Source organism: Carcharhinus amblyrhynchos, chromosome 16 (assembly GCF_965287045.1).
Source record: "Carcharhinus amblyrhynchos chromosome 16, sCarAmb.v2.hapA, whole genome shotgun sequence".
Lineage (NCBI taxonomy): Eukaryota > Metazoa > Chordata > Chondrichthyes > Carcharhiniformes > Carcharhinidae > Carcharhinus > Carcharhinus amblyrhynchos.
This window is the reverse complement of record NC_137339.1, coordinates 1,402,812-1,415,730: the sequence shown is the minus strand read 5'-3', so window position 1 is coordinate 1,415,730 and position 12,919 is coordinate 1,402,812. Positions and strand designations below refer to the sequence as shown.

The window sequence follows — 12,919 nt, the reverse complement described above, 5'->3', positions numbered from 1 at the left end:
CAGGAGTGGAATACTCAGCCCCTTCATTCAATAAGACCATTGCTGATCTGCTTGTAGCTCCACACTCCTGCCTACCCCGATAACCTTTCACTCCCTTGTTAATTAAAAATCCATCTGGCTCTGCCTTAAAAATATTCAAAGGCCCTGCTACTCCTGCCTTTCGAGGAGGAGGGTTCTAGAGACTCCCCACCCTCTGAGAGAAAGAATTTCTCCTCATGTCCATCTTAATGGACCACTGAGGCCCTTCTCTTCCTAAGCTTGCATGATGTTGCTGCATTTTCTTAAGTCACTTCCTTTTGTCTCTTCAGGGTTTTCTACCAGAGAATAAGTTCAGCCGCATCCTGACTGAACCCGTGGTTAAAGAGGCTGGTGGCAGAAAGAGGGGAAGGAGACCAAGGAGTGAAATGGCCAAAGCTGGTGGAGTTTTGACTGAGAGTGCCACGGCAATGGGACCAATGTTAATGAATGGGCTCATTGCAGGGATGGATCTGGTGAGCTTGCAGAATTTCAGAAATATTCATAATCTTCAGCTGGCTGGGCTGATGGGATTCCCAGCTGGCTTTGCTGCAATCCCTTCTGGCGAGGATGGCAAAAGCAGCCTGAACATGTTGCCAATGATGCTTCCTGGGGTAGCTGGGATGTCACATGTGTTTGGCGTTGGGGGGTTGTTGAACAACCCATCAGTGGTATCGAGTACCAGCACTTCGAGTACATCTACCTTGACAATGAGCGCTTCTTCAAAAGCGGATAAAGGCAGCGAACAGAAGGGTAATGCTGCAGAGTCGATGAAACACGAGGAAGGTTCTTCATCAGGAGATAAGCCTGGTCCGAGTTCATCTTTCCATGACTCTGGTGAAGCCAGAGTCACCACCAGCAATCCGTTGTCCTTCAACCCATTCCTGCTGCACAGCATGCCTGCTGGCTTAATTTACCCATCTATGTTTCTTCCACATGGCATCGGTATGGCAATGCCTAGCTTTGCACAAGCTGGACACTCTGAAGCAGAAAGCACCGAGAGCCCAAAGAAGAAGAGGAAGAAAGCCAAGGAGGAGACTACAAATGATGGGACTGAACCCAGCCCGCAGCAAACACTTGCTGAAGAGAGCACAGGAAAATCGACAGACTCCACTCCTGTGCAGGACAGTTCTGGGCAGGAGACTGAAATAAACTCTGTAGAGGGTACCCAGAATGCTGAGTAGAATTTGTATTTGCTTTTAGGTCAACTCTAGGTTTTCTTGATTTCAAAATTTAAACCATGTTTATGACCCTTTCTCTCCTGCCTGGTCTCTTTTGTCCCCACCCCGTGCTGTGTGCGGCTTAGGAACATAAAGCAGTCATATTAAATTCATCCATTGGGTTCATTTTTAATGTTATGTTTTTAATTGGGTAGCCACAATCTCCATGCAGGAACTATGCTTTGATTGTTGTATGGAGATTATGGTTGGCTGATCTTTGGGGAAGACAGTGGTAGGGAGGCAAAAATGTGGTGATTCTCCACACACCATCCAAATAATTCACGCAAGAGAATTGTCAACATTTTATTCAATGCCTCTTGCTCTAGTTTTGTCAGTATTTCACCTCCCAATTTTTTTTTTGTAAAACTTAGTGGGGGGAATTCTGTTAGCTTTAATCCCCTTTGGCTGGGGAGGGTTCATGATGCTTGTCCTATATTTTCACAGCACCAGTAGCCTGTTGGTGAGTATATTGTTAGGGAATGCAGTGTGGCTGTGTGTCACGGTTTAATAAACCCTAATCAGAGTGTGTTCTTCACACTAAAACTGTTCCACTCTCTCTTACTATGTTATAACAATTGGAAACTTCTGATATTGGGGAAGGGTGAATAAAAATTACAATGATGCCTTTTCAGGATTAATCCCCTTTGAATAGTTTGCGAAATAGCCTTCTAAAAGATACATCAAATGCAAAGGTTTTAGAACAATTCTATGCAGTTTTTGATGTACCTCTGAATTGCAAAACTGGTGGCTAAGCTTGACTTCTGAGACTGAACATTGTTGTTCTCAGTGTCACTGGCGTTCTCATCATGCCACATATAGAGTCCAATATCTGATAAGGTAAAGTTAGTAACCCTGTGTGACACTCTGCTCATTGTTTATTTTGAGTCAAGGCAATGTATAAATGCAGGTTCCCTGATTTTCTAAGATGAACCAATGCTGTGAAACTCCAGTTACAGATCAAGTTAGTTGGCTTTAAATAGTATCAGTTGAAGATCACCAGGTATGCAACTGACTTGAGATGGTTCATGGATGTGGCACCTTGTTTTGCTTTTGTCTACTGTCATCAGCCACAATCAATACCAGTTCTGTCCTGGTATCTGCTCATCGCACCAATATGCCAGTCATCCTATGCTGGCTAACTACACCTGCTGCAGGGTTTCATCTCTCTTTCCTCCCCCCACCCCTCCCCTCAGAAATAATCTACTAATTAATTTTAGTCCTTTTAAATCTGCAGGACAGCATTTTAGTGTTCAAAGCCTTAGCTTCCTAGAATGTGAAGTCTAAAACAGAGTGAGGTATTGGGACATTAGTTTCCCTATAATGAGAGAAGATTCTGAATCCCACGGTAGTCTTTTTGTGTAATTATACAGTACACAGTAGGTTGTGTGAGTGGAAGATGAGCTTTTTCCTGTTACAGTATAACACTTAATTTTTGAGGATTTTAATTTACTTTTTACGAGGGGTAAGGAGAGAGAAGACAAAATTATAATTCCTTGAAATTTTTTTTGCCATTCTTTTAGCCTTTAGTTTAGCTAAAACTTAGTGAACTGTATCAATTGATTTTTTTTAAAAAAAGCATTTTTAAAAAGAGGGTCACCAAGGACCAATGTGCTTGATCACTCATTCTGAATCCAGTTCCTTGCCCAATTCTCTTACCAGTTGGTCCGTTGTTCCAAGGTGGGTGGCAATGCACATGTAGCCCATTAGCTTGGATGGGACACCCATACCAAGTAACGTTGACAGAGGCAGCATGCATTGCATTTGTCTTTACTTGATAAATTGCCCCTATCTTCACCCCATCCCGGCCGTACATTTTGCTAAGATGCTGCCAGATTGCAGTGTAATTGTGGCAAATCATCAGATAGGGAGACGCTGTAAAGAGGTGGTATTGCAGTAGCATGTAATGAATGAGTTTTTAACTCTCGGCTCCCTTCCCTTTTTTTTTCCTTTTCCCTTAACATTTTTGACAATACCAGCAGACTGACGCAGCAGGTGGACACTGTAGCTTCAGTTAAGCCAAGTGATGTCTTTTGGAGCTGAGCATTGCACCAGGTCCTGACTGAACTTAGTCATGAAGCTTTTAGTTGATGGTTTATTTCCAAAGGGAATATCAAGTCTCGTAGTATTCACAAAGTTTACTGTCCACTGAAGTTTTTTTTTAAAACGAGTGTTGATTTTAATTTTCTTTACTGTTACAACCTTACATAAGTTATGGATTTGTACCAAGGTCCAAATGTTGAGTCATATATTTCGTTATTGCATTATTTATTCATCTGTTGTATGTCAATATGTTTTTTATTATATATAATAATTATTCTGAATCACTAACTATAAAATTCTGACTCTTATTTTTACCTTGAAGATGAGCAAATGGTTTTCGAATTCTGCATGGTAAATTCAGCAGCTGAAGTTTGAAAAGTTTATTTTTAATAATTTCCAAATCAATGAACCCTCCCTCCCCCAAAAGCACTGTTTATTGAGACTATGTCCCATCTGTTGGTCTGCACTGAATTCAGATAACCTGGAATCACTTTTTGAAAAATCATCTCTGCCAAGTCTTGCACTAATTGGTGTTTAACTTTGAATTGTCTAGTAAAAGTCACAGTTTCCAATACATCAGAAACCAGGTCGGTATGCAATATTGTCTGACATGCCCCACCCACCTGACACACATTTTCTGTTCCCAGAGCCCTTGTTGCATCCTGCTACTCCCTTGACCATCTGTCCATCACAACCTTAGAGCTGCTCTTTTCCCATCTTGAATCATGTTATTGGGAATGACCTGTAGATAACTGGATATTTACACCAAATAAGAGGAATGTAATGTGTCATGATAGACACCACCAAGCTCTTAATGCATTTTAACTCTGGTTAGTCACCATGGAAGGAGACAAGTTACTCTTGTATTAGTTAAAATTTTCAGGATACTTTTAGTATAAATTTGGACTCAGTTGAGGCTTATTTTGTCCATAAAGTAAAACAATTTCTGAAACAATGTTTTATAGTTCTAATTAACGGGCTGTGGGGCACGGGACAGTGCAATGATTGTAACCCTGTCGCAGCAGCGTGCATGGTTTAGCTATTGTTCGGAATTATATCAGGTTGGTGTTGAATTTGTAGTACGACCCTAACTGGTACCTGTAAAGTGATGGTACAGTGGCAGTATCAGCACAGGAATAATTTCCTCACAATATTCAGTTCCTGATTTGAGGGAGGAAAAGCAAAGCACCAATTCTGACGTCTTTTTGTGGGAAAATTTCAAGCTGTACTTATTTGATCACTATTTTGGTGCCTTGACAAAAGGACTTTGGTAGAGGTGTGGGTTCAGATAGCCTTCCCTTGTTGAATCTTTAAAAATTGGCAGGAAACCAATTTCCATCACTGAAGAAGTGAAATGATCCTTTGAACTTGTAGCAATGGAAGGAAGTGCCAACATTAGTTACGTATGGCCAAATTATTTGACTATTATTTTGTTTCTCTCCTGTCGACAGCTTGTATGAACAACAAAGTCCAGTGACTGCATTGGGACTGGGTGGTGGGAGGGAGTCTATAACCAGACGTATAGAGCGCTGAGAAAGACTATTAATCATATCTCACCAATCATGGTGCATTTTCTTTATCTCTATTCTCTTCAGTTTTTTCAGTGCAGTACCAAGGGAATACTGCATTGTTGGAGGTGCCTTTTTTTGGATTAGACTATAAACTGAGTTCCCATCTTCCTTTTCAGGTTGATGCAGTAGATTCCATGACTCTCCTTGAAAAAGGTGACCAGAATATTTTCCCAGTGTCCTGGCCAAGAAAACAATATTACTTTGTAAAGAAAGTTTATCTAGTTATTTGTGGGATCTTGTTGTGCTCACATTGACTGTCACGTTTCCCTACAACATTCCCTACAGATCGTCAAGCATTTTGGAAACTTCTGAGGCTGTGTAAAGCTAAATGGAAGTTCTTTCTTTCTACCCTCAACCAATTAGTAACCCACATGACAAGGTGGTCTTCAATTCAATGTGCTTTTAGAATGGCTGCTTAATCTCCTTAGTAAAACCTTACCAAATTCACTCTGAACGTCTATATGGAGGACATCCATACCCACTCCCACATCCAGCATACTGATAACCTTGTCCAAGATTTCAACTAGAATGGCCTATTCTTCACAAATCTGTTTATTCTCATTGGTCAGCTTTTATTAGAGAGAAAGAAAAACTTGCATTTCCATAGCACCCTTTAAAACTTTAAGGTGCCCCGAAGTGCTTGACAGACAATGAAGTGTAGTCACTGCTGAAATATGGGAACCAATCTGCACACAGTAAGATCCCTCAGACAGCAATATGATTATGATTAGGTAATCTATTTTAGTGGTGTTGACTTGAAGCATAAATATTGGCTGGGACTCTGGGAAAACTTTCCTGTCCCTTCTATAGTGCCGTGGGATCTTTTAAATCGGTCTCAGAGAGCAGACAATGTTTTTAACATCTCATTTGAAAAGACAGCACCATTCAACAGTGCAACTCTCCCTCAGTACTGCACTGGAACATCAGCCCAGATTTTTTTTAACATTCAAGCACTTGGATTGAGATTTGAACTCCCAACTTTTTAACTCGGGTGAAAACGCTACCACCTGAGCCATGGCTGGCATGACTTGTCCAATTGTTCTGTCATTAACTTTCCCATAATTGATAAACTGGCAGGTCTGTTGTTACTTGATTTGTTCTTTTCTTAAATAGTTTGCATTTCAAGACCATAATTCCTGAATGTAAGAGATTTGAAAATTTGTAACTAAGACATATACAATTTCTCTCATTTCTTTTAATATCCAGGAGGTAAAAGCTATGACACATAGAGAATTGTTACTTTAAATCCAATTATTCACTATATTATGGATTTTGTGTTTGCATTGGATCCACTAAATTTGTCCCCTTGACTTGTTTTCAGGTTCCTTTGTATTGCTGGTATTTTGCCCTGTTTTTTTCACTATAAAATGGGATAGAAAGCATTGATTTAACACATCTGCTATTTCTTTATTGCCCAATTTATTCTAGCTGGTTCTTTTGCTAGCTGAATAGTGTAGTGCCAGGTCTGTTTTGTGTGTGTTGGGGCACTGTTTAATTGCGTGCTCACATCAGTCTGAAGTCTGGAAAAGTAAAACTCATTCTTTTTCCCCACACAGAGGGTGGTGAGTGTCTGGAACAAGCTGCCAGAGATAGTAGAAGAGGCAGGTACAATTTTGTCTTTAAAAAGCATGTAGACAGTTACATGGGTATAGATGGATATGGGCCAAATGCGGGCAATTGGGATTAGCAGTTGGGGTTTAAAAAAGGGGGTGGCATGGACAAGTTGGGCCAAAGGTCCTGTTTCCTGCTGTAAACCTCTGTGACCCTGTGACTGTACTTCAAGCTTAAGCACATGTTAATTTGATTTTCCGTTCCGGTGAAAATTCCAAAGAGGAGACAAAATCCTGAGATATTTTGATGGACAGTTACATAGAGTGACTTACAGCCCAGTAGGAGGCCATTCGGCTGATCAGATCTGTGCCAGCTCCTCTCAAAGCAGTGCAATCAGTTCCACTCCATTGCTCTGTGCTGCAAGTTTAGTTTATTCAAGTGCCCATCTAATTTCCTTTTAAAGTCACTGTTTCCACCTCTGCCATCCCCGTGGGCAGCACATTCCAGTTTTACCCCTTACTGCATAAAAAAATTTCCTCTCAGTTCCTCCTTGCCCAAAATCTTAAAATAGTGTTTTTGTACAATTAGACGACGAGAAGAGTTTTTCCTTGACTACTTTATCTGAGCTTGTCATAATCTTCTACGCCGCTATCAAATCTCCCATCAATCTTCTTTACTCCAAGAACACCCCCAGCCTTCCCAACCTAAGCCTTGTAAATAAAACCCCATCTCTGGAAATGTTCTGATAGATCGGTTCTGCAACCTCTCAAGGACTTTCGCTTCCTTCCTGAAGTGTGCCAACCAGAACTGGATAGAATACCCTACGTAACGCCTTTCATGACCACCAAAGTGCTTTACAACCAATGAAGTGTTGTGTACTTTCTGAAGTGTAGTCAGTGTTGTACATATAGATTCAGCATAATTTCCGTGCTTTTGTTCTCAATGTCTCTATTTAAGAAGTCCAAAATATCATATGCTTTTCGAACCACTCTCTCATTTTGTCCTGGCTCCTTCAAAAATCAATGCACATGCACCTCTAGGTCATTGTATTTATCATTAAGTCTATATTATCTCTCCCTATTCCATCTGCTAACATCCATCACCCCTCACTTGCTGTATTAAATTCCATTTGCCATTTGTGTATTTGTGGGCAATTTGTATCTTCACTGTTTGGCACTCCTCCAACTTTGGCAGCAACACATTTTGATATTTTTCTCCGTATTCTGAGATCCAAGTCATTTGTATATAACCAAAAAAGCAGTGGTCCTAGCACTGACCCTTGGGGAACATTACTGTTGACCACTCTCCAGTCTAAAAAACACCATCTAGCATGACTCACTGCCTTCTGTCCTAAGCCAGTTTTTTTATCCAATTGCACACTGACTCTCCTTGAAGCCAGAGTGCAACCCTGGAGGTATAGGCCACTTGGAGTGGAGTTGTTTGAATTTAATGGGTTCTTTCTGTTGCTAAAATTTCATCAAAGTGGTTCATTTGTTGGTGCTAGAATTTGGCAGTGTTCTTGGCTGTTTGGCATTGGGTGCAAAAAAATTGGTGGCAACCCCAACCTCAATCGCACAACTGAGGCAAATGATGCTCTTTGCTTTTGAGAGTAGCCTTTTTGGTTAGAGCAGACCAACAGATGGGATTTAAATCTCTACAACATAATAGCTCTTACTGCGCAGTCCTTGCATTTCCTGCTACAAGAATGTTAACACTAAAAGCTTTGCAAAGAGGAAGAACAGTGAAAACTCACAAAGCATTCCTGCTTGTAGACAATTAGCCCTTTAATTTATCTGTGTGTAATGTTGAGTGCAGCTTGTGTTTTTTTTTTGATGAACAATGAATCTTGAGAATTTGATGTGGATGTACGCACTTCAGGAAGCCACTTTGAGTCTAACCTGAAGTCCCTTTACTTGAAACCAGCGAAAAAATCTTACTTAAGATCCATTGTATGAGATCAGATCCATGTTTAAAGAGCCCTTTTTAAGTGTCATGTAATTACAATCTCTAATTAAATCAGTCCCCTAATATCATCATTCTTTGTCCTCTTTAGGGTAAATAGACTAAAAGCTGATTGAAAAAACTATTAGCTACCTAGTAAAAGAATCGCAGGGGTAGAACAAGTCAATAAGAACCAGACCAGGGTGAATAAATTGTAGTCTTTAAAGCTATATGTGTAACACCAGGTTACATTTATACCACAAGGCAAGCTGTATATTATGGGTAAACGAGCACAAATTGAGAGCAGTAAGAGATGGGCTACATATCACAAGGTCAAACCTTTTGTAAATATACAAATATACTTGACACTCTATTTAAAACGCAGAGGGACTCTAGAGAATTATAGCAATAAATTAGAGAACTGTTATGTGTTGTATAAAGAATTTGTGAAGTATATTTCTGTTCCTCTGTTCATTTCAGTTGGCTTTGTTTTATACTAAGGCCACCCTAGAATAATGAGTGAAAAAAATTTTAAAATCTTTAGAATTTCTTAGATACTGAACGCACTCTGTTACACAATGGCAGTGGAAAGTGAAACTAGACTGTGTGTAGTTTCTTCTATTTATCCTTTTAATTTGTTGAGTTTTACTTTTTTAATTGGTATACCTTTTGTGTAATTTATATATAGGTGTACAGACTATACAGGTCATTGAGAGCAGTTTCCCTTTGAGAGACGTTTTTAGTTTGATGTACCAATTTTATTTGGATCAAATAGCAGCATTGAAAGACAAGACCCATGTAGACGGACCCATTTAATCAAAGATTTTAAATGTTCAGTGTTCATGAAAGGTTTGTGTGTTCTTGTTACCTTGTGCTAACAACCCAGAAATAGCTGGGAGAGTCAGATTTAGTTTCTAACTGCACCCATGTAGGTGTGCTGCTTGTTTTGGAAGGGGTGGAGAAGTGTGTCAGATCTTTAATGCAAGGTGTGAAGCTGGAATATAAACTTTCAGCCATTTTTAAAGCATTGCATATTGAACTGGAGTTGGATAAAAACTTATTTACGGGAGGAATTGCCCAAAAAAATGTGTTTTTAAATGTACCTGCTTCATCTCTTTGTCTGACGAAGTAGGTCTGCAGTGTTTACACTCCAATCTCAGTGATGCACACATGTTCTATCTACCAAACGCTAACTGGCAATGGACTTTGTTATCCCAACACCCCCACGCACATTTTGATTTGTAAGTGATTTCTATTTTCCTTTTCTCTTTCCCCACATCTCCAAAATAAAGTTTCCATCCCGCATTGTGAAATAAGCATTGCTTTATCCACGGATGCTAAGGGGGTCCTGCAGACCATACTGACGAGTAACAGTATCATGATGTAGGTTGTCTATGATGGAATATTCCTCTTAGTCCTGTTTTTTTTTCCCGTCAAGCATTTTCAGTAACCTGGCATTAGGTACAAACTGTTCAGTGATGATTCAAGCACTGTGTTTTATTAACTTTTGTTTCCACTGTTGTTTCCATTGTGTCGGAAACAGAATAAAATTTAACTATCAATAAAAAAAAGAAATGGAAGTTGGTAACTTTTATATTTTAGATGTCTTAATTTCTGAGTAATAGATTAGTATATTCTGCCTGTGTTGTACGCAGTTCTCAAGACTACACTGTTCCAATCTTCAAGAAAGACTGCCTCAGTTATCCAATAGGCAGAAAGTTGTCTCCAAACCCACAGACACTCGCTTCAACTTCCAAAATGTTTATTGGCTGAACTTATTTGCTATATTTAAGGAAAGATTTGCCCATTCTCAGGCAAAGTCAATACCGCAAGTGTAACATCTTTAGCCTAGTGTGGGTTAGGGAAGAGATGATCTAGATTTGTTTATCTAGCTATTTTATGTTTGGTCACAAGCAAGCCTGCATTGTTACTGTGCTGTCCTGTCAGCTAGCTGCGTGACAAGAGTTCCCTAACTGAATTGAACAAGAATATTACCGTAACAGTTGCCCGGTAACTTGACTCAAGATGCTTGCTTTACGTTCCTGTCACTGGATGATTTTCAAATCCACTAGTTGGAGCTGGCTTCCAAATGCAAGAGTATTGAGGCTTTGGATTTGAAGAGTAATGCAAGATTCCTGTGGCAAACAAGGCTTCTTCCATTGTGCTTTCCCTTATCTCCACTAATAGAAACTAATGGCATCCTGACATGGATTCCCTTCGCTCTCGATCATTTCATTACCTTTCCCATTCTTAAAACTAAGCCTTAGAAGACATGACATTTGTTTTCAGATTTAGTTGTGATACAATGCTGAGTACTGGATACCTCACATTAGTATCCCCTGGAGCCTATTGATATGATTGCTCTTGTATATAAATACTGTACCTGACTTGTTGAAAAACTCAATAAAATGTTAACAACCCAGTGTAGAGCGGTGTTGATGTCTGAGGTCATGCAAGAGTTTCCATCTTGTTTGCTCAGTGGAAGAATGGCTGACGATCGGCCATTGAGGTAGGTTTTTTTTTCAATGTCATCGTTTGAGTCTATAACTAATTTATTTCTGCCTTGCCTGTAATAGGAACTAGCAGCCATTTGTGATCCACCTTTTCAGCTGTGGCCCGTGACCGTCTTGCTGTTTCATGTGCACCTGGCTATGTAACATTGCCAGAATTCGAATTCAGCTCTCCCTCTCACTGTTCAGTAATGGAAAGTAAGGTAATGAATCTGGGGGGCAGATTTTCCTCTTAATTATGGAATCTGTAGTTTTAGTATAAACAGTGATTTCTTTTCTCTGTGAGGAATTACATACTTAACCAGTATTGCCTATGGTAAAGGATATAAGTTCAGGAACTTGTTACTTGGGATATTTCAGGCACACAAGCTCATTCCACTGCCCTCCGGTGCTTTGTCTTGGAATGTTATGAAGATGCACCTGGGCAAGGAACTTGGATTAAAGCATGTTACTACATGTTATTAAATACTAACATGCATGGGACATCATAGTCTCCAACACTTGGGTCAGTGGCTCAAATTTAAATTGTGATTAAGTCTTTGTTAAAAGTTTTATTAAATGTCTTAAATACAGTATTAAGGAATGCTGCTCTGTCACTTTTTTTTACATAGGAATAAGAGGAAACTGTTTCATCACCACAGATCCTGTTCTGACAAGCAGTTAGTTCTTGGCTTGACTATATCTCAACCTACACACACTTGTTCCATATCTTTTATTATCCTTATGTTACAAAAATCTATTGATCTCATCTAATTTCAATCGATACATAATCTGCTGGCTTTCTTTGCCATCTGTTCATTGGCACTGCATTTATAATGGCTCGGTGGTACAGTGGCTAGCACAGCTGCCTCACAACGCCTGGGACCCGGGTTCGATTCCCTGCTTGGGTCACTGTCTGTGTGGAGTTTGCACGTACTCCCCGTCTCTGCGTAGGTTTCGTCCGGGTGCTCCAGCTTCCTCCCACATCTTAAAGATGTGCAGGTTAGGTGAATTGTCCATGCTAAATTCTCCCTCAGTGTACCTGAACAGGCGCCAGAGTGTGGCGACCAGAAGATTTTCACAGTAACTTCACTGCAATGTTAATGTAAGTCTACTTGGGACTAAAATAAACTTTAACCTTATCCACAACCTTTTCAATAAAAACATTCCAGATTTCTGCTCCTATATGGAAAAATGCTTCCTAATTTAACTCCTAACTGGCCTAACTCTTAATTTTAAGATTATGTTGTCTTGTTTTGGATTCCCCACCAAGGAAAATAATTTCTCTGCTTTCTTTAATCTCTTCATTTTAAACTCCTCCTCCACACAGCACTCTGCAAGCGATTGACTTTGAGGTCTTAAGTTTGACCATGAACATTAACTATAATTCCAAGTTTCTCTCTGGCCATAGGTGATGACCGTAGAGGATGGTCTGTGTATGTGGGGATTGATAGGACTGGGGAGAGGTGAGGTGATGGCAGGCAGTGAGGCATGAGAAAAAATAAAAACGGAAAATGCAGGTGTGACACATCTGTGGGTAGAGAATAGAGTCAACGTATTGAGTCTGGACGACCCTTTATCAGAGCTCTGACAAAGGATCACCTAGACTCCAAACATTGGCTCTATTCTCCCTCCACAGATGCTGTCAGACCTGCTGAGATTTTCCAGCATTTTCTGTTTTTGTTTCAGATTCCAGCACCCGCAGTAATTTGTTTTTATCTTAATGAGAAAGAGAAGGTTGGTGATGGTCTGCACCTTCCGTATCAACATATTTTTTCATCCCCAGGCTGCTGGTTGACTGGACGGAGCCTGATCCCCATTGCCAAACATTTCATGTCGTATCTCCCCCACTGCAAAATGTTATCAAAGTTTCAATTCAGTATTCTGGTCTCTTCACTTTTCAGTAATGGAAAATAAGCTAATAATTATGGGTGGAAGGTTATGTCTTTATAGGACTATAACCAACTAAAATTATTCCAATCACTCAGTAAGTTTCAGTAAGCATCATTAACACATGATACTTGTGTCTGCACTCACTCTGAAACTCAGCTGCAGTTGACTCCATCTGTAAAGCACATGAAAAAATAGACTT

The 12,919-nt window shown here is 39.9% G+C and overlaps 1 protein-coding gene across 4 annotated transcripts in view; it reads left to right on the top strand.

Moving 5' to 3' along the window:
• The window catches only part of chd6 (chromodomain helicase DNA binding protein 6), a 219,200-nt gene extending 208,449 nt beyond the window's left edge, over positions 1-10,751 (top strand). For all 4 annotated transcript variants that reach the window (XM_080204564.1, XM_080204565.1, XM_080204563.1 and 1 more), the window contains one exon: positions 309-10,751. In XM_080204564.1, the coding sequence (XP_080060690.1) occupies positions 309-1,199 (891 nt within the window). In that variant the 3' untranslated portion in view covers positions 1,200-10,751. The remainder of the gene's footprint in view (positions 1-308) is intronic.
• Positions 10,752-12,919: the final 2,168 nt, after the last annotated feature.